General features: G+C 46.0%; 1 protein-coding gene across 2 annotated transcripts in view; it reads left to right on the top strand.

The window, feature by feature from the left end:
- PABPC1 (poly(A) binding protein cytoplasmic 1) overlaps window positions 1-25,709 on the top strand; it is a 338,040-nt gene that overhangs the window by 276,995 nt on the left and 35,336 nt on the right. For both annotated transcript variants that reach the window (XM_086966062.1, XM_086966063.1), the window contains exon 14: window positions 23,233-23,363. In XM_086966062.1, coding sequence (XP_086822188.1) covers window positions 23,233-23,363 — 131 coding nt within the window. The remainder of the gene's footprint in view (window positions 1-23,232; window positions 23,364-25,709) is intronic.

Raw genomic sequence — 25,709 nt, 5'->3', positions numbered from 1 at the left:
CTATCTAATAGTAGGACTTAGACAAGCCTCCTGACAAAAAGGTTTGGCTTTTCCCCCACAGTTGGTTAACATTACCCATGAGAACATCGACCTTCGGTGCTCCAAGGAATTGACGGCATTAGAATTTATTGTTCCACCAGTTTGTGAGCTTTGTTCTGATCAGGATTGGAACCTAAAAGGAGGAATTGTACTGGGTAGTAGTTTTCTTGTAAAGTTCAGTTCTGTTGAGTATTTTACCCGTGTTTTTAAAAACACTTTGTAGAGGTATTTGTTAGTCAATTATACTGAGTTTTGAGATGCTATGGAGTCTGCTAAATCCAAGCAACTGAAAAGAACATTTTAATTTTCTGTTTGAGTGTTTTCTTGTTTGTGATTTTTACTATAGTCCGTTCATTAACATCCTAAAAAGAAAAGGGGCCAGCCAACACATTTACTCTCACAACCACCCCCAGTATTGCTCCTAAACTTTTGAGTCTGTTTCGACTTTCACTGTTGGTTACTTCCGTACTCCATACAACAAATTCCAATATAGCACTGTTAACCAACAATACTGTCAAAATTCCTTCAATTTGAATCCCAACTTTGTCCCTTTAGCACTCCAATACTATTTGAATTCCAGATCTTGTTTACCCGACTCTGTACTACTCCTTGACCTACTGTAGTGATATTGCATTTCAGACGACAGTGACAGATTACGGTCTCTCTAGCCACAATTTGGTATGCTTACCGCTATATTTTACTTCATACCCGCATTTGACTCATGACTTGCTTATATTTCACATCTCTCCTGGAGTCACAGTATCTACCTACTTTTAATTTCCACCAGACTATGATGTTCTGTGGCATTGACTATTATGTTTTCCTTATTCGTTTTTCTTTCATCACTTGGTATCAACTCTTACATGCTTGGGCAATCAACTGCAGTGTTGACGTCTGGGTGTGTTTTTGTACACTACCTTTTCTCTGCTGAGACAGCCACACCTAGGTCATCCTCCGTGAGATTCACAGGTACATCTATGTGCGTCCTATATTAGTCTATACCCCAGTTGTCGTCATGCCCAATAAATATGCCCTGTTTTTGCCCTTTAGAACTAATTTTTAGCAACCTAGTGACAACTGAGTACTACTGTTAATTGGATCGGTAGAAATGGTAAAACTACTGTTACTTTCACTCTTAACTCGCATTATACTTGCTACCATACCTAGAAACCACAATAACTCCATTCTCTCTAAGCTACTTCTGCTTCAGTTTGCACTGTCTTTAATTAAAACAACTTCCTATTTTTGGTCCCCTACTGCATCCCTCATCTCTCATACTACTGATGTTAGCCATCACATCAGTTTTTCTATATTGATGACCTCCACTCTCAAAGCGATACTGAATACCTATGATGACTGATATTTTCTACTTATTAAACTCCTACTTGACTAGCATACGACTAGAGTAAGTTTTTATCACAAAAGCAGTGGTCTATGATCCTGTACGTCACTTCACTGACCAAATTCTACTTTTGATTGCCTGTCTGACAAATCATACAACCAGAGAATTGTTCTATCTGAATACTAAAATTACTGGTGATACATTTTCCTTCAATTTCACACCTCCATTACATTTTCCTCCAACTTTTACTTTACAGCTCTACCAATACTGCACTACCAAAGAAATATTAAGTTGTCTCCAACCACCTTCTGTATTTTATTAAATTTAATAGGGCATAAATGTTATCCAGTATTGGGGTATCTTTCATAGATTAACATGCCTGAATCATTCGCCGTCGCTGAGGCGGGAGTCCCACGGTAAATACACAAGTAGTGCCAAAGGTAAATAGTAGTAGGCCTAAAGAAAAAGGCCTGAGGCCCAAATCTTAGTAGCCGATCTTCCGCATTATGGTAAAAGACCCAAAAGTTAGCTGCAACCAATCCGCTATCGGCACCCTCTAGTACACTTTCAGCAGAGCCAGTTCTACTCAGATTTTCACTGCATTCAGAACCTGCGAGAAGAGGGTCCATGTTGATGATAAACATAAGGACTGCATCTACTGCCTCTATCCAAAACGTGAGGCAAAAGATTGCAACATATGACGTACCTTCCCTTCAAAGACTCTTAGGGATAGGGAGGCACGAGTGCTGTTATATCTCAAATCCTCTTTGGCTGAGGAGGATGACCGAGCCTCAACTTCTAGCAAGAGAGCTAGAGTTCGAGGCATGTGGGCTGCTGAATTCATATCTGTGCATAGATCGCCGCCTAGTGTTGGGTCCGGATGATTGCACATTGTTGTCCTGGAAGAGTCTTCGAAGTATCACGAGATAGGCGGCTCCTCCCCTGGACTACAGTGCGCATGGGCATCGACTCCATCCCCAGATTGTTTTTTTCCGCCATTGGGTTCGGATGTGTTTCGGTTCCCTCTGTCTGAATCAATAGTTGTTTAACTTTCTTTACTTGAGACCAAAAGGTCTTTAGGACTCGCGTCCGTATTGTTTATCGTTCGGGTTGGTTTATTCATCGGCTCCGAACACCTGCTGTCCTTCCGCGTGCTATCGGCGCGGACGGGCCTACACGACGCTCCAGACTACTTCATCATAGAACGAAGTCCATTTAAGAGGTGCCCAGTGTGTGCCTCAAAGTACCCGCACATCGATGTGCACCCAGTGTGCAACAAGTGCTTGTCACCGGGACATCTCTACGAGTGAGGGTAGGAAATATTCTCACTCTAATTCTGACCCTTCACAGAGATCTTCTCTCATCTCCTCTTGGTCAACGCGGTCTACTCCGTCTTCTGCTGTCAAGGAATCTAAGAAGGCGTCCACAAAAACTGAGCAAAAGCCTTTCAAAATCTGTTAATTTGGCTTCGTCGTCGACTATTTCTGTTACTCCTACTGCTCCATCGTCGACAGTGACAGTCAGACTACGTCTATCACTTCTCCTATACTGTCGTCGAAGATTACTATCCTTTCTAAGAAGTCAGTCGTTGAGGAATCGTCCACGAAGACCTAATCCACTAAATCATCGACGTCGACGACAGTACCGTCCACAGTTGACGAAGGTATTAGCGTAGACGAAGCCTCAGTTGTCTACTGCCCCGTCGACGACACCATCGATGACCGTCCCGTTGATGAAAAGCCCATCGACTGAGAGCCCGTCAACGACGATTCAGTCGACTGTGAGCTTACCTGTTGAGTCTATGGCACCAGCTTTGGTTGTCGCTCCTACTCCGTCAACGCCAGTGTCATCTAGGGGTTTTCAGCTTAAAACTTTTCAGAGACAAGCGTATAGCAATATTTCCCCGCTTACTCCGTCACATCTCCATGAAACATATGTGCAGGATGATCATGATTATGTGGACGAAGAGGATGAGGGACCGTTTGGGATAGCACCATCCTTCTGAGCTCTACATCAAATGTCAGGATGATGATGAGGAAAATTATCATGAGCAATATTATCAGGAGGACATTACAGTTACACACCATAGAGTACATCATAAGTCTCGCCAGAGTGAGATGAGCCATCTACCTCCTCCTCCTCATACAGGATCTGCAAACCATGCTGGCAGACTACCTACAGAGGTCTCCCCCACAACAGGTTACTCCAGAAATCCCACCTCTACTTGTGGTGGTTCCGGATCCTTTACCTCACCCTAACGCTCCTGCGCCTCAGCTTCCAGACCCTCCTCAAGAACAGCTTCCAGACCCTCATCAAGGGCAGGACACTACATCCTCCGAGGAGGAAGTTGAAAAGGGCGCGCTTCCAGAAGCTCATACTACAGATCCTTGGGATACTTACATTATTCCAATGCCTTCTCTGCCGCTTCCTCTACCATCTGATTCACCCCCAGAGAATATCGGGGGATTTCACAACCTAATGCAGCAAGCGGTAGCCAGATTTCAATTGCCTGTCACGGTTGAGCACACAGAATGCTTCCTACACGACTTTAAGGAAGAATGCAGGAAGATTACGAGAGCTGTCCCTATAATTGACTATATCTGGAACGAAGGGATCAAAATGATGAAGATGAGTGCATCTATTCCAGCAGTGCTACCACGTATAGAAAAGAAATATCGTGCTCCCGCCAACAGTCCATCCTGTCTCATTGGCCACCCCCGACCAGATTCAGTCATTTCTCAGGCTGCCCAACAAAGGTTAAAAAAAACTGGCAACACCCATTACTACACTGCCTGACAAAGAAGAGTGTCGTCTTGACCTTATAGGCAAAGAATTCTCGACCATGGCCGCAGCCTTCATTAGAGCGGCTAATTCCCTTGCAATAATTGGGCGTTATGACTGGCAGATGTGGTCAGAAATGGCCTTTCTTATTGAGCTAATTCCTGAAGACCGGAGACCAGAAGCAAGAACATTTTTGTTTGTTGGAGAACGTGCTGCATCCGAAACCATATATTGCGCACTTGACATCATTAATACTAATTTTCGCAAGCTTGCAGGAGCAGCAGTACTCAGACGTCAAGGTTGACTTAAGGCCACCATTTTCAGGCCTGAAGTCCAGACCAAAATTTTAGACATGGCCTATGATGGCGAATCATTGTTTGGAAAACACATTGATAAAGCCCTCCAAGCAATAAAAACTGACACTAATACTGCTCGATCGTTAGGCTCATTGCAATACAAACTAGGATCCTTCAGAGGCGCAAGGGGACGTGGTTTTTCCTCAAGAGGAGGATACCAAAACCAACAGAACAGGCAGTACCAACCCCAGTATAGGCAGACGTACAGCCAGTCATCATACCGACAATCCAACACAGCTGGTTTCTCTCGCCAGGGTGGTCGAAAACTATCACAAAATCAAGGACGAGACACCAACAGGAAGCAGGGATTTCCGCAGGGCGCCAATCACATCAACGCCCATTCCTTTGTGCGTGAATATTTCCGCATTTTTGGAAAGTTCAAAGTGCCCCGGTTTGGACTAAAATCTGCTCCGAGGATCTTCACGAAGTGCCTGGAACCTGTAGCAATGAAAGGTAATTGGTGCATACAAGGGAATTTATTTGCAAAAGACTTAATTGAGTATGGGATTACTTATAGGATTAGTCCATCTGGAACAAACCCTCATGTGTCATAAGACAACTTAAGTCAATGAAACTGATCAGCACAAAAAACACTGGAAATCCTAGCCTGTTAGAGATACAAAATTGTTTATATAAAGCAGTATTTAAAAAGGAGTACAAAGATCTGAATAAAGTCAGCAAAAGATCTTGAAAAGGAAGTAAAAATAAATGATCTTGCCAATTCATGACCGACAACTATTCCATAACCATACATAACATGACCAATCTCATAATGAAAATATATGTTGCAAGAGATTTGACACAATTTCTGTGGAATAGAAGAGGTCGATGTTTCAGTCTTGTGGCTTCAGTCCTTCAGACTATCTTCAGGACAATAGTCTTTGCTAGAACAAGACTCTTGTGTAAAATAGTAAGATGCAGCCAAAAACCAATGTACAGATCAATGGCATACTGGGTATGCTGCGCTGATTGCCGGACACACGCCACGCTATTGACTGACTTTTGAAACTAAAAGTTAAATAACACTACGCATGGAAGATTTCTCTCCTGCCCACACCGAATGATTCTGCTGACCTTTAAAGTATATATACGCACCACAGACGCCAGTAATAAGTTTGGCATTTACGACCATTGATCTGTCCCGGGACTACTCTCCGTCCTTCTCCTCCACGCCCCCATCACGGGTGTCACCCATAGATGACATTTCTACATTTACAGATGTTCTGGGTAGGGGTGCAAAGAAACTCTACATCACTTTGCATACCCCGGAGGTTCCCACGTCGGTCATCTTTGATAACCTGTATCACCGGACGGCTCCTAGACCGCTGCTACCACTGGTGCCTGGATTCCTGGAACCGGCGATGGCCACCTTTCTCACTCCTGCAACAGTGGGTTCTGTACCATCCAGAACCGCCAAAAAATACAAGGCTCCAGCAGAGGACCCCTTGTTTCTGGACTGTTCCACCAGCTGATTCGGTCATCGTGGCGGCAGCAATGAAATCCCACTCCGCTTCCACCTCATCCTCTGTGCCTCCTGAGAAGGATAGCAAACAAATTAACTCGTATGGGAGGAAGATGTCCAACACTTGAGCGTCATTCAAGAAGTTTGCCAGTGCCTCTGCCCTTCTCAGGAGATACAACAGATCTCTTTAGTACTCTCTCACACGTTTAACCGGGAAGCCTACCAAAGAAGACCGGCAGGATTTCACCGAAATCCTACTGGAAGGAGGGCTTGTTAGCCAATCAAGTAATAAGTGCTGCAGCGTATGCTTCCGATCTCGCCGATCATTGCTACTCCCATGTAGTCTGCTCATGACGCTCGGCTTGGCTGCTCCTCACAGGCCTCAAGCCTGATGCTCAGAAGATGCTGAACCTTCCGTTCAATGGGTCATCTCTGTTTGGGGCTCACACTGATGACGAGATGAACAAGATGAAGGCTGAGATGGACAGTGTCAAGGCTCTGGGTCTTGAGAGATGCAAGGAGTTTAAGAAGCGCTTCCGTCAGGGCGACAAACGTTCGTACCTACAGAGGGTTCAAACCCCTCAGTGGTCCGGCCAGAATCAGCAAAGATCTCCGTTCCAGCAGAGATGCCCTGGTAGAGTTGGAGGCAATAACACCAAGCAACAGTCCACCTCCAAGCAGCCTCCTAAACCTTGATTCGTTGCTTCCTCCACAACCGTTCGCCACTCCGGTGGGAGGGGGTGTAGCGTGTCACCTGGAAGTGTGGAAAACAGCATGGTTACTTGCTGAGGTTCAAGTCTCCTCTGCAAGTGCCCCAGCAACTCAAGCGCCTTCCTCAAATTCAAAGTCAACTGTTGAAGGACGAAGTTTCTATGCTTCTCACAAAGGCCATAGAGGAGGTCCTGCCCATGCGACAAAATCAGGGCGTATACTCTTGCAACTTTCTAGTCCAAAAGCGAGGAGTAGCCAAAGAGTACAGACCTATCCTCGACCTATGCCTTCTGAACAGGTTTATCAGAAAAGAAAAGTTTTGTATGCTAGCCCTGCACCAAATCTTTCCACACCACCAGGGAGACTGGATGTGTGCCATTGACCTGCACAACGCTTACTTTCATATACCTGTCTCGGTAAAGCATCGGAAATTTCTCAGGTTTCAGATACTGTCACCACTACCAGTATCGAGTGCTACCGTTCGGCCTCAAATCCGCCCCACAGACATTTTCCAAGTGCATGGCGGTGGTGGCTGCCTTCCTCCGCAGGCGGAAGATCTTCGCCTATCCCTACCTAGACGACTGGCTCCTAAAAAGCTCCACACCTGTTCTGCTGCAGAGCCATCTCTCTTACTGTCTCAAACTGATGCACTCTTTGGGGTTGCAGGTCAACTACAAAAAGTCAGTACTCAATCCCACCCAACGAATACACTATCGGGGCGCCTCCCTGGACGCTGCCGAGGCAAGCGTGTGTCCTTCGGATGAGATCACCAATACTTCTGAAGTGCCGCACCTTGTTAGACACCCAAAGCCCTACAGCCAGACAAGTGTCGTCACTACTGAGATCGATGGCCTCATGCATCTACATTGTGTCCAATGCACGCCTTGACATGAGGCCTCTGCAGCATGCACTTGAGGACCAGTGGTCTCAGAGATCAGGCCACTAGGAAGATCAAGTCTCTCTCCACCAAAGTGCCAGAGACTCCATCAGATGATGGATAAAACGTTCTCATCTACTGCAAGGGGTCCTGTTTCATCAGTCACCTCCATCGCAGACAGTGGTCACAGAGGCATCAGGGTACGGCTGGGGGGCATGTATGGACCAACTTCAAGTACAAGGTCTCTGGTCCGAAGTAGAAAGAAGCTACCATATCAACTTCTTGGAGCTCCGGGCTTTCTATCTGGCGCTCAAGTCCCTCTACCAGTCTCTGCACACCAACCACATTCAAGTTCAGACAGACAACACAACAACAATGTTCTATCTGAACAAACAAGGAGGCACCAGGTCACGAGTTCTGTCTCTGGAAACTCAATCCATTTGGCGCTGGCTTCTGGCGAGAGGTCTCTCCATCGTGGCAGTTCATCTCCCAGGAATCCTGAATGTTCAGGAGGATGGCCTAAGCAGAGATTTCGTAGAAGCGCACGACTGGGTGCTCAACGAAGATGTCGCTCAGGAGCTGTATCGACAATGGGGAGCACCAGACCTAGATCTGTTAGACTCTGCAAATGCAAAATGCCCCTTTTTCACGTCCAGGTTCCCCCAGCAGGGATCACAGGGGAATGCACTTTTGATCAGCCGGTCTCAGGCATTGCTGTATGCTTTTCCTCCCCTGCCTCTGATCCCGGTGGCGATACAGAAATTCTACAGGACCAACACCATGCTGATCCTGACAGCGCCGAAGTGGCCACGCCAGTGTTGGTACCTGGATCTCCTCCAGCTGTCGGAGGTTTCTCACCGGAGACTGCCCTGCCGCCCAGACTTGCTGTCCAAGGACGGGAGGAGGGTGTTTCACCCCAACCTGCCTTCCCTTCGATTGACGGCATGGCGCCGGAGTTCATCCAATATGGCCATCTAGACCAGTCAGCTGCCAGCATGATCATTTATGAAGAGGCCCTCCACTGAAAAAAATGCTTTCAAGTGAAAGATTTTACATTTGGTATATGGCCATTTCTCTTGATCCAATCCAAGGTCAGGAGCAGGTGATGCTCCCATACTTATTGCATTTGGCAAGGTCAGGCCTAAAGTACCCCTCCATCAGGGTTCACTTAGCGGCAGTAACAGCCTATAGGAAGTCTCCTTCTCAGACCTCATTCTTCCTCATGCCTGTGGTCAAAGATTTTTTTTAGAGTGGGTTAAGGTGTTTCCACCAGTGAGGTCCCCCTCTCCTCCCTGGGAGCTTAACATTGTACTTACCAAATTGATGGGTGCTCCTTTCGAGCCTATCCATAAGGCATCTTTGCAGCACTTGACCTAGAAAGCTGCCTTTTTGATAGCCATCACCTCAGCCTGCAGGGTGAGCGAGATCCAGGCCCTGTGTTGCAAGGAACCTTACACAGTGTTTCATGCCACTAGAGTGGTGCTTAGAACACATCCAGGCCTCCTGCCCAAGGTGGTCTCTGATTTCCATATCCATCAGACCATCACTCTGCAGACTTTCTTCCCTCAACCAACCGCTCACCCAGAGAGGTCTTTACACTCTCTAGATCTCCAGAGGGTTTTGAAATTTTACCTGTCTAAAACTCTTCCACTTAGGAAGTCTGACCGGCTCTTTGTTCATTATGGGACAACTAATACCGGTCTGTCAGCTTCAAAAAGGTCGATCTCAAGATGGATCGTCTCCTGTATAGCTCTGTTTTACCAATTAGCTAACAAAGCTTTACAGGGAAAACCGCATGCACATTCTACTAGAGGGAAATCTTCTACTACAGCTCTCCTTCGCAACATTCCAATATCTGAGATTTGTAAGGCGGCAACATGGCGTTCAGTGCATACCTTTACACACCATTACTGTCTAGATCAGATGCACAGGCGGATGCCCAAGTGGGACAGCCTATTTAAGGAATTTGTTTGCATAACTGCGTTTTAAATGTGATGTTAATTCATGTTTTTTGCTGTATACTTGGTTGCTCGTCCGCAAGACTTTGGGTATGGGTTCACTAATCTATTCATAGATTATGACTATTGATGGTATCCCCTGGATGAGCAGGATTAGTTACTTACCTGTAATCCTAGTTCTCATCCAGGGGTATACTCATCAAAGTCCTAAGCGACCCACCCACCTCCCCGGACGAGCATTACTGCAAAGTTATGATATATTACTTACTGATTTACTCCAAAAAGAACTGTCCTAACTGCCACCTGTGGTGCATCATGGGAGCAGGGGGTTTCCTGCAGGTCTTAAAGGCACGGTACCCCTACTCTAATGCCTTAAAGGAAAGGTTTCTGTTCGAGGCATATGGGCTGCAGATGGTACATTATGAATAGATCGCCATCTGGTGTTGGGCTCGGATGATTGCACTTTGTTTTTCTCTTGGAGAGTCTTTTGTCTCTTGGTGACTCCTCCCTTAGTTGGTAGTGCGCATGGGCATCGGCTCCATCCTTAGATTGTTTTTTTCCGCCATCGGGTTCGGATGAAGATCGAGACGCTCCAGATCAACTTCAGAAGAAAGTGATTTTCGGCGCGTATTCCCTTTCCAATTCGACGGTATTGTTATTCGAACGCGTTCATTTCCATTCCGACGCGTTACAAATTCAAAATAGAAGAGAAAAACTTGGATCTACGTCGAAGAACAGGAGGCCTTTCTCGACGCAGTCAAGCCCGGAGTCCATGGAAAGGACTCCATTCAAAAAATGTCCGTGTGGTGCTAAGTTCCCACACAAGGACCTACACGAGGTGTGCAACCTCTGTCTATCGCCTGAACACGAATCCAGGGACTGCGAAGCCTGCGCAGCATTCTCCTCCAAGCTAACGATTAGAAATCGTCGAGCTCGAAGACACGAGGTTTCCAGAATGCAGGCGGAAGCGATCCCGGAGCTGTTCGGAGACGAACAAATCGAGGAAGAAGAGGACCAGGGTCGGAAGGGGACCAGTCGGAGGTTGAAGAACTCATCGAGCAACAAACCGTGAGTGACGACGTCCCCTTACCGAAAAACCGACCCCGTGCGGTAACGACCCCGCCCTCGGGCCCGGTCAAACCGCTGAAAAAAGTTTCCGACGCCCCGCCCTCGGGCCCGGCAACGAAACCGAAACTGAAACCGAAACACTCGGACTCCCACCATGTCGGATCCGAGAAAAGGGCGACTTCGGCACCGAGGCTACATACAAAGGAGAGATCGGTATCGAAACATTCCATGTCGAAACATAAATATGACTTATCGCCCAAGAGACACTCGATACCAAGAAAGTCGGAATCGAGCAGACATTCGGTGTCGAAAACAACAAGATATGACGATCGAAAACAAAAGCACCTCTCGGAACCAGGACCCTCGGTACCGATTCAGGAGCAACAGACAGATCCCAAACAAAAGATCTTGTTTATTGATCCACAAACTGGGAAAGTGGTCACGAAGAAGAGAAAGAGTGAACAGTCAGAAGATAAACCTCTTCCTTCAAAAAAGAGAACAATGGGGACGAATATAACTCCTCCTGCTTCTCCTCGTCCTAGAGTAACACCCTCTTCTCCTATTCCTCACAATAGGCCAAATATTCCTACACCTTCCACACCAAGACCAGCTACACCTCAGTCAGATGTAGACAGTGATCTAGGGGAGGGAGAACCTCAAGGGGATGACGAAACTATCCCAGATGAGGAGGATCCATGGGAAAATTATGATGTAGGGTCAGATGAGGACAACGACCCAGAGCTATATCCATCAAAGCCTTCACCACCTGATGATAACACAGGTTTTGTGCAGCTCATTAATAGGGCAGCAAAATATCACAAACTAGATATGCATACAGAACCTCAAATAGAGGATTTCTTGTTAGAGACTCTACCTAATGCACAGAGAACATCAGGTACTCTTCCTATGTTGAAGGGTCTTCTTACTCACACAGAGGAAATATTCGAAAACCCAGTGAGAACCAGGGTGTTAAACCCAAGAATCGATAAAAAATACAAAGCAGCTCCAAAGGACCCAATATTTATTAGAGGGCATGTACCTCTAGACTCGCTGGTGGTCTCAAACGCTCGTAAAAGAGCAAACTCATTATCTACAGGAGAGGCTCCTCCACCAGATAAAGAGTCGAAGTTAATAGATGCATCAGGCAAAAGAGTAGCATCACAGGCAGCGAATAGCTGGCGTATAGCCAATACACAAGCACTACTCGCACGTTACGACAGGGCACATTACGATGAGTTAGAGAAACTTCTCACACATCTCCCAAAAGAACATCAGAAGAAGGCAGATCAATTAATACAGGAAGGTAAAATAATAACCAATACTTCCATTAAAAGTGCATTAGACGCAGCAGACACTGCAGCAAGGTCGATTAACACTAGTGTCATGCTAAGAAGGCACGCATGGCTTAGAATCTCAGGATTCAAACAAGAAGTACAAACAGCCCTACTGAACAAACCATTTGATCAGAAGACATTGTTTGGTTCAAGCACAGACGAGACATTAGAAAAAATGAAGAAAGATACGGAAACGGCTAAGTCAATGGGAGCATTGCAACAGCCAACACACAGAGGTTCCTTTCGTAGATCCACCTATAGAGGGGGCTCAAAGAACACCGGAACGAATCAGCAATCCACATCTTTCACACCAACATCACCCAGAGGTAATTCAAGAGGCAGTTACAGAGGTAACAACAATAAGGGAAGAGGCCGCGGAAATAATAACAACCGCAACGCCTCAACACCAAAACAGTGACTTCATAGAACTCCCCCCAGACCACATAACACCGGTCGGGGGACGTCTATCACAGTTCCTACCTGTCTGGGAAAACATCACGTCAGACAAGTGGGTGAGACAAATTATCCAACATGGTTATTGCCTAGAACTCACAGCTACCCCACCAAACATCCCCCCCAAACAGCGTCCAATGAGTCAAGATCATCTGACATTGTTAAGAGAAGAAGTGCTAGCACTTCTACAAAAGCATGCAATAGAGAAGGTCCCAAAAGATCAACAGGGCACAGGAGTATACTCTCTATACTTCCTGATCCCCAAAAAGGACGGGTCCCTAAGACCAATATTAGACCTCAGACCTCTCAATGCTTACATAAATTCGGAGCACTTCCACATGGTCACGCTCCAACAAGTACTCCCTTTACTGAAGAAAGGGGACTTTCTTTCTACACTGGATCTAAAAGACGCTTACTTTCATATCCCAATTCACAAAGCCCACAGAAAATACCTAAGGTTTGTGTTAGAAGGACAACACTATCAGTTCAAAGTCCTTCCGTTCGGTGTCACAACAGCACCGAGAGTTTTCACAAAATGCCTAGCTGTGGTGGCAGCACACCTAAGAAGACAACAAATACATGTCTTCCCATACATGGACGATTGGCTAATAAAGGCCAAGTCAAAGGAAGAATGTCTTCACAACACACAGAAGACAATTCAATTGCTGCACCACCTAGGGTTCACGGTGAACTACAAAAAATCACACCTGCAACCAAACCAGATTCAGCAATACCTGGGGGCTACAGTAGACACAGAAAAGGCAATAGCATACCCCAACCCAATCAGAGTACAGACAATGGTCGGGTTAATACAAAGATTTCAACCACAACACTCACTACCAGCACTAGTGTTTATGCAACTATTAGGCATGATGTCCTCCTGCATACTGCTAATACCACATGCCAGACTACAAATGCGCCCACTACAAGAGTGTCTAGCGACACAGTGGAATCAGGCTCAAGGTCAGATTACAGATCTGGTGTTGGTAAACGACCGGACGTATCACTCTCTGAAGTGGTGGAACACAGAAAACATTTCCAAGGGACGGTCGTTCCTAGAGCCAATTCCACAAGTGATAATAACAGCGGACGCATCGCTCTCCGGATGGGGAGCGCATATGGACAGATACACAGTACAGGGGAAGTGGAGTGTGCAGCAAAAGAAACTGCACATCAACTACCTAGAACTATTAGCAATATTTCTAGCACTAAAAGCTTTCCAAATGCAAATAACAGGCAAAGCAGTCCTGATCAGAACAGACAACATGACTGCAATGTATTATATTCAAAAACAGGGGGGGACACACTCTCTCCAACTGTCCAGACTAGCACAGGACATATGGAGATGGGCCATTCCTCAAAAGATCTACCTGTTAGCGGAACACCTACCAGGAGTTCAAAATCAAATAGCAGACATCCTAAGCAGACAGTCAGAACAAGTACACGAATGGGAGCTGCACGACCAAATACTACAGCCATTCTTCCAAAAATGGGGGCAACCAGAGATAGATCTGTTTGCCAATCATCAGAACGAAAAATGCAAAGAATTCGCATCCAGGTACCCACACCAAAGGTCCCAGGGCAATGCACTGTGGATAAATTGGTCCAACAGATTTGCTTACGCGTTCCCTCCTCTACCACTAATTCCATTACTGGTTCGGAAACTGCAGCAACATTCAATGACAATGATACTAGTGGCACCCACGTGGGCAAGACAGCCGTGGTTCACCACGCTGCCACAACTCTTACAAGTACCACATCAAAAGCTAAGGTTATTACCCATGCATCTTACACAGAACCATGGAGAAATAATGCACCCAGATCCCAAACAACTGAACCTAGCGATCTGGCTCCTGAGGTCATAGAGTTTGGGTATTTAGATTTACCACCAGAATGCATGGAAATCATTAAACAAGCAAGACGTCCTACCACCAGAGCATGCTATGCAGCAAAATGGAAGAGGTTTGCTATACACTGTAACAGTAAGCACATCAACCCTCTGGACGCATCCACTAAACAAATCATTTGCTATTTATTACACTTACAGCAATGTAACCTAGCATATACCTCTATCAGAGTTCATCTCGCAGCCATAGCGGCGTACCTACAAAACAGGCAACATCTGTCACTGTTTAAAGTACCAGCAATTAAAGCTTTCATGGAAGGACTCAAAAGAGTCATTCCACCAAGAAGACCACCTTCCCCAGTCTGGAATCTCAACATAGTGCTTACCAGACTAATGGGGCCACCATTTGAACCTATGCATAGGTGTGAAATACAATTCCTCACATGGAAGGTAGCCTTCCTCATAGCTATCACGTCACTTAGAAGAGTAAGTGAACTGCAGGCTTTTACGATTCAAGAACCATTTATGCAGCTACACCAAAATAAAGTGGTTCTTAGAACAAACCCAAAATTCTTACCGAAGGTTATTTCAGCATTCCACATCAATCAGTCAGTGGAATTACCGGTTTTCTTTCCAAAACCACAAACAGTAGCTGAAAGAGCCCTACATACACTGGATGTTAAAAGGGCCATATTGTACTATATAGAAAGAACACAAACTTTCAGAAAGACAAAACAGCTATTTGTTGCGTTTTCTCCCACACATAAAGGCAATCCCATCTCCAAAGCGGGCATTGCCAGATGGATTGTAAAATGCATTCAAATATGCTACTTAAAGGCAAAGAGAACATTAACTGTTCCTCCCAGAGCTCACTCTACACGTAAACTAGGAGCATCTATGGCATTTCTGGGAAACATTCCACTAGATGACATATGCAAAGCGGCTACCTGGGTTACACCGCACACCTTCACAAAACACTATTGTGTAGATGTGCACACAACACAACAAGCTAGAGTGGGACAAGCAGTATTAAAAACATTGTTTCAGACAGTTGCAACAGACACGGGCGACCACCGCTAGGGAGAGAACTGCTGTATAGTCTATTCATAATGTACCATCTGCAGCCCATATGCCTCGAACGGAATATGCTACTTACCAGTATGCATCTGTTCTTGGCATAGAGGGCTGCAGAGTGGTACATGCCCTCCCAGCCTCCCCGGAAACCTGTGTCTGTTCCAACATTATCTTATTTAGATACACTTACATGGGCACTCTTATCTGTATTCTACTATACTACTCCATCTAACCCTACTATGGCAAAACAATCTAAGGATGGAGCCGATGCCCATGCGCACTACCAACTAAGGGAGGAGTCACCAAGAGACAAAAGACTCTCCAAGAGAAAAACAAAGTGCAATCATCCGAGCCCAACACCAGATGGCGATCTATTCATAATGTACCACTCTGCAGCCCTCTATGCCAAGAACAGATGCATACTGGTAAGTAGCATATTCCTTATACTCTACTGCAGCCTACTTGAAAATTACAGGTTTTTCTATGGCAATAAAGCATTATGTGACAAATGTTTACTGCTCTCTTTCTTCCTTAGGGGTTGGGAGAGTTTAGGTGCTACTACGCAAACCTATGTACTTTCAGCATTTTTGCCATTTTGGAAATATTTGAGGATGCATATGTTTTCACATATGCATATATATGTATTTTTTTATATGCTCCGGGATCCCGCACATTGGCGGGGATTATTCATAGATTATGACTTTGAGTATACCCCTGGATGAGAACTAGGATTTCAGGTAAGTAACTAATGCTTTTTCCTTCTCAAAAGAAAAAGCACAGACTGGACAATCATTTGAGTGTTATTGTGTATCTGGGAATGGAGATTTTGCAGAGTGAATCTTTCTGGATTCACTATGCTGTGCATTATTCCGCGGTCTAGTGGTTGAGTCCGGAACCGTAGTCTTCTTCTTCTTCTTCTTCTTCTTTTTTTTTTTTTTTTTTTTCTTGTAGCCCAGGAGGGCGTCGACGTCCCACCTTTTGTTGTACTTCCTGTGACGTCGGCACGCTTCCTGCGGAAGCTCCCACCTTTGGGTGCCATCTTCAGATTCTTTTTTCCGCCATTGGGCCTGGATCGTCACCGAGAGGCTCCAGAGTTTTTGGAGGAAAGAGGAAAAAGCCGTATCTTACACGGAAAGGATTAGAGAAGACACCGAGAAACAAGATCACTGTACTGGGATGACTAAGGAGAACTTCGACGTCCAACGGAGAATGTGCACACAGGGGGCCCCCTGAGCGCAGAAATGGACAAAACACCTTTTTAAATACTGCCGTAACTGCCACCACAAGTACGCTCAGAAGGACCAGCACCCGGTTTGCAACCTCTGCCTACTGGTCGACCACGAGAGCAAGGATTGCAACGCCTGCTCCGCCTTCACCCCGAAGACCCTCGGGATTAGTGAGAGACCGAGAAGAGCCAACTACAACATGCAAGGCAAAGGCCAACTTCTGGCGCTTCGGGATCTGGGCCTCTCCAGCGACGAAGTCATCGCCGAGGGACCAGATGACTACACGGTCGTAGAGACCGATAAGAAAACATCTAAAGAGGTAGGAAAGACGTCGACCCCTAAAACCTCGACAGACTCTCGAAAGCCTGAGTCAGACTCTCGAAAAACAGTTGAAGTCCACGAAGGGAGCACTGGCGCAGAAAATCTCGACGGCCTCAGCTGCATCTAGGGACAAACAGCCCAGCGGATCCTTCGAAAAGGACTACTAGATGGCGAAAGCTGGTGAAAAGCGAAGGTCGTCTAAGCACGTCCCCGGAAAGGACCGTTCGACTTTGAAGGAGAAGGACACGAAGGCTGCTTCGACGTCGACAACTACGTCGAAGAGGTCGGCCGAAATGAAGAGAAAATAGAGAAGGCTCGAGGCTGAAATGGATAACCTCCTGTAAAGGGTAAGAGTTCGACGAAAAAATGAAAAAGTTCACGATTCAGTCAATCACAGACTACGATCCTCAAGATGGAGGAGGAAGAGGAGTTCGATACCTAAGAACCGCCGAAAACTCCCGAGCCCCAGGAACACCTAGAGGAAAAGGGCCTATACTACGACTAGGAAGGCGACTATGACCAGCGGACGAGTTTCGGCTCAGCATAGTCGGTGGCACAGGATCTGGAGTGGCAGGACCTTGACGGCGAAAGCCCAGAAGAGGCCGTGGAGACGTACCCTTCGAGGCCTTCACCGCCAGATGACATTGGGGTCTACAACATGGTCATCAGGAACGCGTCAACAGATTATGGAGTCAAACTGAAGGAAGAAAAACCAAAGGCATGCTTCCTCTTGGAGACCTTCCTGCCCACTCAAACAATATGTCAATTCCTCCCCCTGCTTCCAAGGGAGGGAGGCATTCAAGGACCCAGCGAACTGCAGGTCTGTCACACCTAGGATGGAGAAGAAATACAAGCACTACTCTAAGGACCCCCCTACATCCAAGAATCCGTCACGGCGGACTCCATTATTGCGGCAACAGCCAGGAAGAGGGCAAACGTTCCAACAACCTCAGGCCCACCACCAGACAAAGAAAGTAGGAGGATGGACCTAACTGGGAGAAAAGTAGAGAGGAATGCAGCGGTGCACTGGTGCATTGCAAACTCTAATGCTGTACTAAACGGACATGCATACCAGCATTAGGACGATGTCGCACAGCTGCTGAAACACCTCCCTGAGCAATACCAACAAAGGGCGTCACACCTGGTGGAGGAAGGCAAGAATATAGCAAATTCATCCCTGACATCAGCCTTGGATTGGGCAGACACATCCAGCAGGCTCATGATGATCGGGGTCACAAAGAAGGCATGCCTGGCTGAGGATCTCGGGCTTCAAGCCAGAAGTACAGAACAACATTCTGAGCACCCCATTCAATGGAGAAACACTGTTCGGGTCACCAGCGGATGAAAAACTCACCCAGCTCAAAAAAGAGAATGAGACTGCAAGGTCCATGGGGGCCTTGCAATTCAGAGGAATTAGAAGGGGTACTCTGACACAGAGACCAAACGGAAAGGGGGGAAACCAACCGGGTACGTCACACCAGACATTCCAGCATGCCTACCAGGGCGACAATCAAGTGCAGCAGGGCCAGCAAAAACAAACCTGGCAGTACCAGCCTCTGGGCCAGTCCTTTCCCGGGAGGGCAAACGGACGAGGGCAAGCAAGAAGAGGGGGCCAGCAACCCACCTCAAAGTGACTCCATCCCACCACGCATGCCCACCCGCACGATCCATCTAAAGGTGGGGCACAACAAGGTCAACAAAAGAGGGTTACACGGACCAAGCATCAACGATCATGTAACACCAGTAGGAGGCAGGCTAAAACATTTCTTCCAGGAATGGAAGAGGATAACTACAGACAAATGGATACTCAACATCACACAGTTTGGATACTGCATAGAACTGGAAAAGAAACCACCAAACAAAAAACCAAATAGGAAGGCGTACTCGGCAAAAGAACTAGCGCTACTCCTATTGGAAGCACAAGAACTCCTCCAAAAGGAGGCCATCGAACTAGTTTCTTTCAGAGAAAAACAAGGGAGTGTACAACTATTTCCTAGTACCAAAAGTGGACGAAACGCTGAGACCCATCCTGGATCCAAGGTTCCTAAACCAATACATAAAAACACAAATTCAAAATGACCTCCCTACAAGAGGTCATTCCTCCGATAAGGGTCGGAGACTTCATGTCCACCATAGACCTCAAAGATGCCTACCTGCACATTCCCATGAACAGGCAGCACAAACATCTACTAAGATTTACCATCAACAAAGAACACTACCAGTTCACAGCCCTTGCCTTCGGACGAAAATCTGCACCAAGGGTCTTCACCAAATGCCTCGCTGCCTGGCAGGGAAGGTATTCATGTATACCCTTACCTCGACAACTGGCTAATAAAAGCAAGCTCCCACAGGACATGCAAGGAACACGCACAGCGGGTCACAAACACTGAGAGGCCTGGGATTCTCCATACACTGGGGGAAATCCTCAATGGAACCAAAGCAAGTGAAGTTCTTCCTAGGAGCACAGATCCAACACCATACAGAGCAAGGTGTTCCCCAGAGACAAGAGAACACTTGCCCTGCTGAAGGAGACATGCCACTACCAGAAGGGGCGAGCTCTGACAGTGAGGACAGCGACCAAGATCATGGGGATGATGGCGTCCTGCATACACCTGGTCCCCAATACACTGCTCCACATGAGACCATTACAGGAATGGCTGCAACAACAATGGTCACAATCTACAGGAAGTTGAGAAGATCTAGTGGTTGTAACGCACGCAGTGCAGGAAGAGATAACGTGGTGGAACAAGGAGAACATAACAAAGGGGAAGAATTTAGCACCACCAACCCCAACGGTGACCATCACCACAGATGCATCCCAGATGGGATGGGGAGCACACATGAACAAGCTCAAGGTGAGGGGTCTGTGGACTCCAGCAGATGCGATCAGACACATCAACTACCTGGAACTAAAAACCGTGCTCTTCGCCCTGCAGGCCTTCCAGAAACAACTGTACAATCAGAGTGTTGATACAGACAACACAACAACGATGTTCTACATCAACAAACTGGGAGGAGCACTATCCAACCTAGCACACGAAATAAGGAGATGGGCCATCCCACTCAAAATAAACCTACTGGCCATACACCTACCTACCAGGGAAGGACAATGTGGAGGCAGACATGCTCAGCAGACAGACATCAGCATCCCACGAGTGGGAGCTCAATGCACAGGAAACGCAAAGGCTATTCAGGAGGTGGGGAAAACCAACAATACACCTATTTGCAACACACCAGAATGCAAAATGCTGATACTTCGTGTTGAGACAACCAGAGGAACAATCCCAGGGGAATGCCCTATGGATAAGCTGGTCAAAAACATTTGCCTACGCTTTTCCCCCGATACCACTGATAAACATGGAAATCAGCAAGTGCAGAACCAGCAACATGACACTGATCCTGGTGGCACCACAGTGGGCAAGGCAGACCTGGTACAAATAATGGAAATAGCACAGGGAACACCCCAGAAGTTCGGGAAAAGAAAAGACTTGCACTCCATGCAAAATGGAGAAGTACTACACCCAGAGCCAGAGAACCTCAGCCTAGCTGCATGGCTCCTGAAGACATAGAATTTGCACACATAAGGCTACCGGAGAGCACTCTGGGGGTGCTACGAGAGGCAAGGAGACCTACCACACGAAGGTGCTATGTGGCAAAATGGAAGAGGTTCACACAATGGTGCAGCAAGAAAAAGCTGCACAAGAAAATGGCATGGGAATCAACGGTGCTAAAATATCTGACACACCTGCTGAAAGCAAAACTAAGTTCATCCTTGCTGAGTACACCTAGCAGCGATAGAAGCCTACACAAGAGGAGAGACAGGAAAGAGCATCTTTACATCACAAGTAGTGAAAAGATTCCTGGAAGGGGCTAAAAGGATAGCACCCCCCAAAAGGATGCCACCACCGGCATGGAACCTTCATTTTGTCCTAACAGAGCTTATGAAGGCACCTTTCGAACCCATTCATAAGGCATCACTACAAATGCTCACAATGAAGACAGCCTTTCTAGTGGCAATCACCTCGCTACGCAGGGTAAGCGAACTTCAAGCGCTGACACTGCAAGAACCCTACATTCAGATACACAATGATAGGGTGGTAATGAGAACTGACCCACACTTTATTCCAAAGGTAGTGTCTAGGTTTCACATGAACCAGACAATACAAATACCAAGTTTCTTTCAGAAACCATCCACAAGCGCAGAGAGTGCACTACACACTCTGGATGCTAGAAGAGCAGTAATGCATTACTTGGAAAGAACTAAAGAGCACAGGAAAACAAAGCAGTTCTTTGTGTCCTTCGCAAGCAGTTTCCTGGGTAGACCAGTAACGAAGGGAACCATTGCACGCTGGATCACACAAACTATAAAATTCTGCCACATACAGGCAGGCCAAGAACTAGCAGCGGGGGCACAAGCCCACTCTTCCAGGAAGAAGGGAGCAACAATAGCCTTCCTGGCTAACACACCCATTCAAGACATATGCCTTGCAGCTACATGGGCTTCAGTGCACACGTTCACTAAGCACTACTGTGTGGATGTACAAATGAACAAGGAAGCACAAGTAGGACAGAAGGTGCTTTAACATATATTCCACAACCAACGCTCATCATCCACCCAGCTGCCAAAAACATAACATAAACCGCTACAAAGTCTATGCACAGGTTAGTGAATCCAGAAAGATTCATGCTGCAAAGCGAATCGTTTCTTACCTGTCGGTGTAGTTTTGCAGCTTGAAGATCTTTCTGGATTCACTAGCCAACCCACCCACCTCCGCCAGAAAGATGAGGCAGGAGAAGGTGGAAATACAAGGACAGTATACAGACACCTTAAAAGACAAAGCGAAAAATCCTTTACTTTCAGGAAGAACTAGAAAACATTGTCTAAGGATTCACAAACAGAACACAAAAACAAGAAAAAAAGAATCCGAAGATGGCGCCCAAAGGTGGGAGCATGCAGATGTCACACGAAGTACACTAAAAGGTGGAACGTAGATGCCCACCTGGGCTACAAAAAAAAGAAAAGACTACGATTCCGGACCCAACCACTAGACCGCGGAATAATGCACAGCATAGTGAATCCAGAAAGCTCTTCAAGCTGCAAAACTACACCGACGGGTAAGAAACCATTCGTTACTAGCCCACACCACCTCCTTTGAGTTACCCTATGAGAGTCCACGGGGTGTTTGGTTCCCAGTGGTGGACAAATGTGGACCCATTGCTTGTACAGGCAACATAACGAATGACCCATTTTCCTACACTTTTCACTCGCTTTAATGAAGCAGGTTGAATAGTATCGCAAAGTCAAGTATATTTGAGGAGACTCTGCTGAATGCTGTAGGAGACTCAATCAGACAACTGCTTTCTGACGGCCCTAACTTTTTCAACAAAAGGAGGGCATCTCTATGATCTATTCTTGAATTAACTGATTGTCTCCCACTGTATAGTCCCCAGTCCCTACTGATTACTCCATCTATGAAGCATTAGAGGAGTTGCATTCATCAGCCTTTTTAAATAACGGTGGGCCTGGAGGACCGTGTTTTACTCTCATAACTTTGAAAGGAGAGATTGGAGTCTCCTCGATACACGACTAGTGGTTGATTACATTTTAATCAATTGGTAGAGACAAATATATATGTCCTGAAGAAGGTGGCACTTTAATCATTGGTCACCACCAAAACGCGTCCACGCCAATTCTTTGTGGTTACTTCCAGGAACTACCTCCCGTCTATCAAAGATTAATTTTTTAATAGACTGATGGTGTTTATGATTTGATTACTGTGTGAAAAAAACAATATGGATGTTTTATCTTTTTCACATTTGTCCTCTCCGGGTAGTTTTTATTCGTAATATATGTATTCGATTGTTTTTATTATTTGTATGTTTTTTTGGCACACTATGTATTAAATTGCATTTGTTTTTAATTTATATATTTGGTTTATTTATCATTCTGTTATACACAGTTGTTGCCTTGTTTTTATACATTTAAATTGTTTCTCCTCAATCCTGGCTATGTATGTATAGGTGTGTCTGAACTACATGGTTATTGGTTGGATGTTTGAAGATTTGTGCTTGTCCAAGATAATTTATTTTTACATTTTGTTGTGGTACCCTGTCTCTTGGTCAGTGGGGTCGCTCCCTCTTGTATATACATTTCTAAATTATAGCCCTGTCCCAGAGACTTAAGACTCCTAGGATTGTTACCCTCGTTTAGGGCCATTTTATGGTGTTTGAGTATTTTAGGCGCCTTGCTGTATTATCCCAGGTACTAGATTGTATTTATTATTTTTAACAATATCCTTCATTATGGTGTTCTACAAAGTTGCTAAATGGCTACGAAGCTTTGTGTAACTTAAGACAATTTGTTTACATTTTGATTTTCTTTAGGCGAGAGGCTGTTCCCTCTCATTCAAAATATGCATCCAACTTTGGCGGGCAAAATTACTGGCATGTTGCTGGAGATTGACAACTCTGAGCTTCTTCACATGCTTGAATCTCCAGAATCTCTTCGTTCCAAGGTATGGGTGCACCATTTATTTCACATTAGTTGTAATATGCTTTACTTAAGTATGCAAAATCTAGGGTATTCAAAAGTGATTTAAAAAAAATCTGTATCTCAGGAAACCTCCATTGGCTCTTATTTATTTTGATGTCCATAAATTCATAAAATTAATCTATTTTTATAAATTGGTGTTGGAACTCTACAGTCGTGTTTCTTCCTTCAATTGTTTTGGTCCTGCCTTACATTTATTCCTGTGTTAAAGCCTGGTGGCTTGAAGCCACAGCCTCCCAGGATTGAGCTACGGTTTGATAAAAGAAGCCTGACTGGTCCCAAGAAGAATTGGTAGTGCATTACACATTACTACACCACATTTCTTCACAGATGTATACAAACAAATTTCCACCAGCTCTTCTAAGCCTTGAAAAGTGATTTCATTTCAGCCCTGGTGAAAGTTTGAAAATATATCTTCAATAGGTGAGTTCTTTTAAGAGTTTCTCACACCTACCGTGTGATAGAAAATCTGGCAATCGAAAGCCTGACGGGTAGAAGGCTGAGTGCTGGTCTCTGATTGGCTGGAGTTTGAGTCCTGCGCAGTGACTTGTTTGGAATGTAAATTGTCTATGTAAAGTTCTGTATTGGGTATAATGTACATTGCTCTGTTAACATTGTGTTCCAGGCACATGAGCTGTAGTTCATATGCTTTAGCATATATCGCCATCTGGTGTTGGGTCTGGATGTTTGCCCTTTGTTTTTGTTCGAAGAAGTCTTTGCAGACACGAGGTAGGTGACTCCGCCTTTTGGCGATAGTGCTCATGGGCATCAACTCCATCCCCAGATTGTTTTTTTCCGCCATGAATATTTCTGCACTCCGGAATCGTTTTCGAACCCCTTTGGCGTGCAATCCTCTACCCTCGACGGTGTTGTCTTTCACGGTTTCCCATTCCACGCGTATCGTTCAAAACTGAGAAAACCCTAGATCGGGAACTTTGGGGCAGACAGTCGGGCCTTCCTGTGCCGACCACACCAGCAGTCGATGGAACGGACTCCATTTAAGCTATAGCCTGGGCATCGTGCTAACTTTCCACGCACAGACCTGCACGAGATTTGCAACCTCTGGTTATCCCCGAAACACGAAGAATGCGACTGTGAAGCGTGTCGATCATTCCGATCGAAGAAGACCATTCGTGATAGTTGGGCTCGATGCCACGAGATGCAGCGCAGCAGTGGCTCTGTACCAGACATCTTTGGCGAAGATGCAGATTACCACCGCCCAGATATCGAAGACAAAGAACTGGTCTCCGTGTCTGAAGCCGATTCCGACATGAAGGAAGAACTGGACGTCATTCCGGGTCAGTGTACCTCGTACTGATCCCATGTATCCTGTCACCCAAAATCTAAGACTCCGGTTTCACCTTCACCCTCGAGCTCAGGTCGACACTATGAAAAAGTTTCAGATGCCCGCCCTCCAGCTCGGCTATGAAGCAGAAACACAAGCCTTCAGGCTCTAACCAGGCCCATTCCAGCGCCGAACCAACACCCTCAGCACCCAAACACAAACCCAAGACTTTGCCAGTCGACCCAACACTGGCACCGAAGACCCCTTCGAAGCCGAAGCCCTCGGCGTCAATCCTCCAAACAAAAAAAACCTCTAGCCGAAAACCTCCAAAGATAAAGGCTCGGAGCGAAAGCCTCCAAATCTAAGGCATCCGATCCGAAATCCACACCTAAAAGCTCGGAGCTGAAACCCTCCGTCCTGAGAAATTTGGAGCCGAAACCGGATAGCCACAAAGCTTTAGAGCCCAAACAAGCTAAAACCAAGCACGCCGACTCAAAACACTCTGCGCCAAAAGACTCTACGCCGAAATCACCCTTGCCTAAAAAACCTTCACCCGAAGACCTCTTTGGATTCCAAACAAGAGACTAAGCATTGACCCTAATATTGGACACCTCCAGGCCATTCTGCCTAAAAAACGGAAGCTGAATCTCAGAGGATCATTCTATACCTCTAAAGAAAAAGGATCTGGGTACTATCCCTTCTCTCCCTTACATGACTCATCCCCTCCACCTAATCCAAATTGGATCATTACACCATCAAATTCGCAACCACCTCCACCATCACCTGACCAACAGGATGAAGAGTATCGGGATGAGGATGAAGAACATGAAGTGCCAGTATATCGGATTATACCACATGACACTGATCCTTGGGAGAATTATGATAGGGAGCCAGATCAAGATAACCTCTACCTGTATCCCTCTAGACCCTCTGCACCGGATGACAACATGGGCTACGTCCAGCTGATCAACCGGGCAGCCCAATACCATTGGGTGGAGCTTCATTCAGGCACTCTAGAAGAGGATT

Source organism: Lissotriton vulgaris, chromosome 4_1 (assembly GCF_964263255.1).
Source record: "Lissotriton vulgaris chromosome 4_1, aLisVul1.2, whole genome shotgun sequence".
In the NCBI taxonomy this organism is placed as follows: Eukaryota; Metazoa; Chordata; class Amphibia; order Caudata; family Salamandridae; genus Lissotriton; species Lissotriton vulgaris.
The sequence above is the reverse complement of the archived record's forward strand: the minus strand, read 5'-3'. Positions and strand labels throughout refer to the sequence as shown.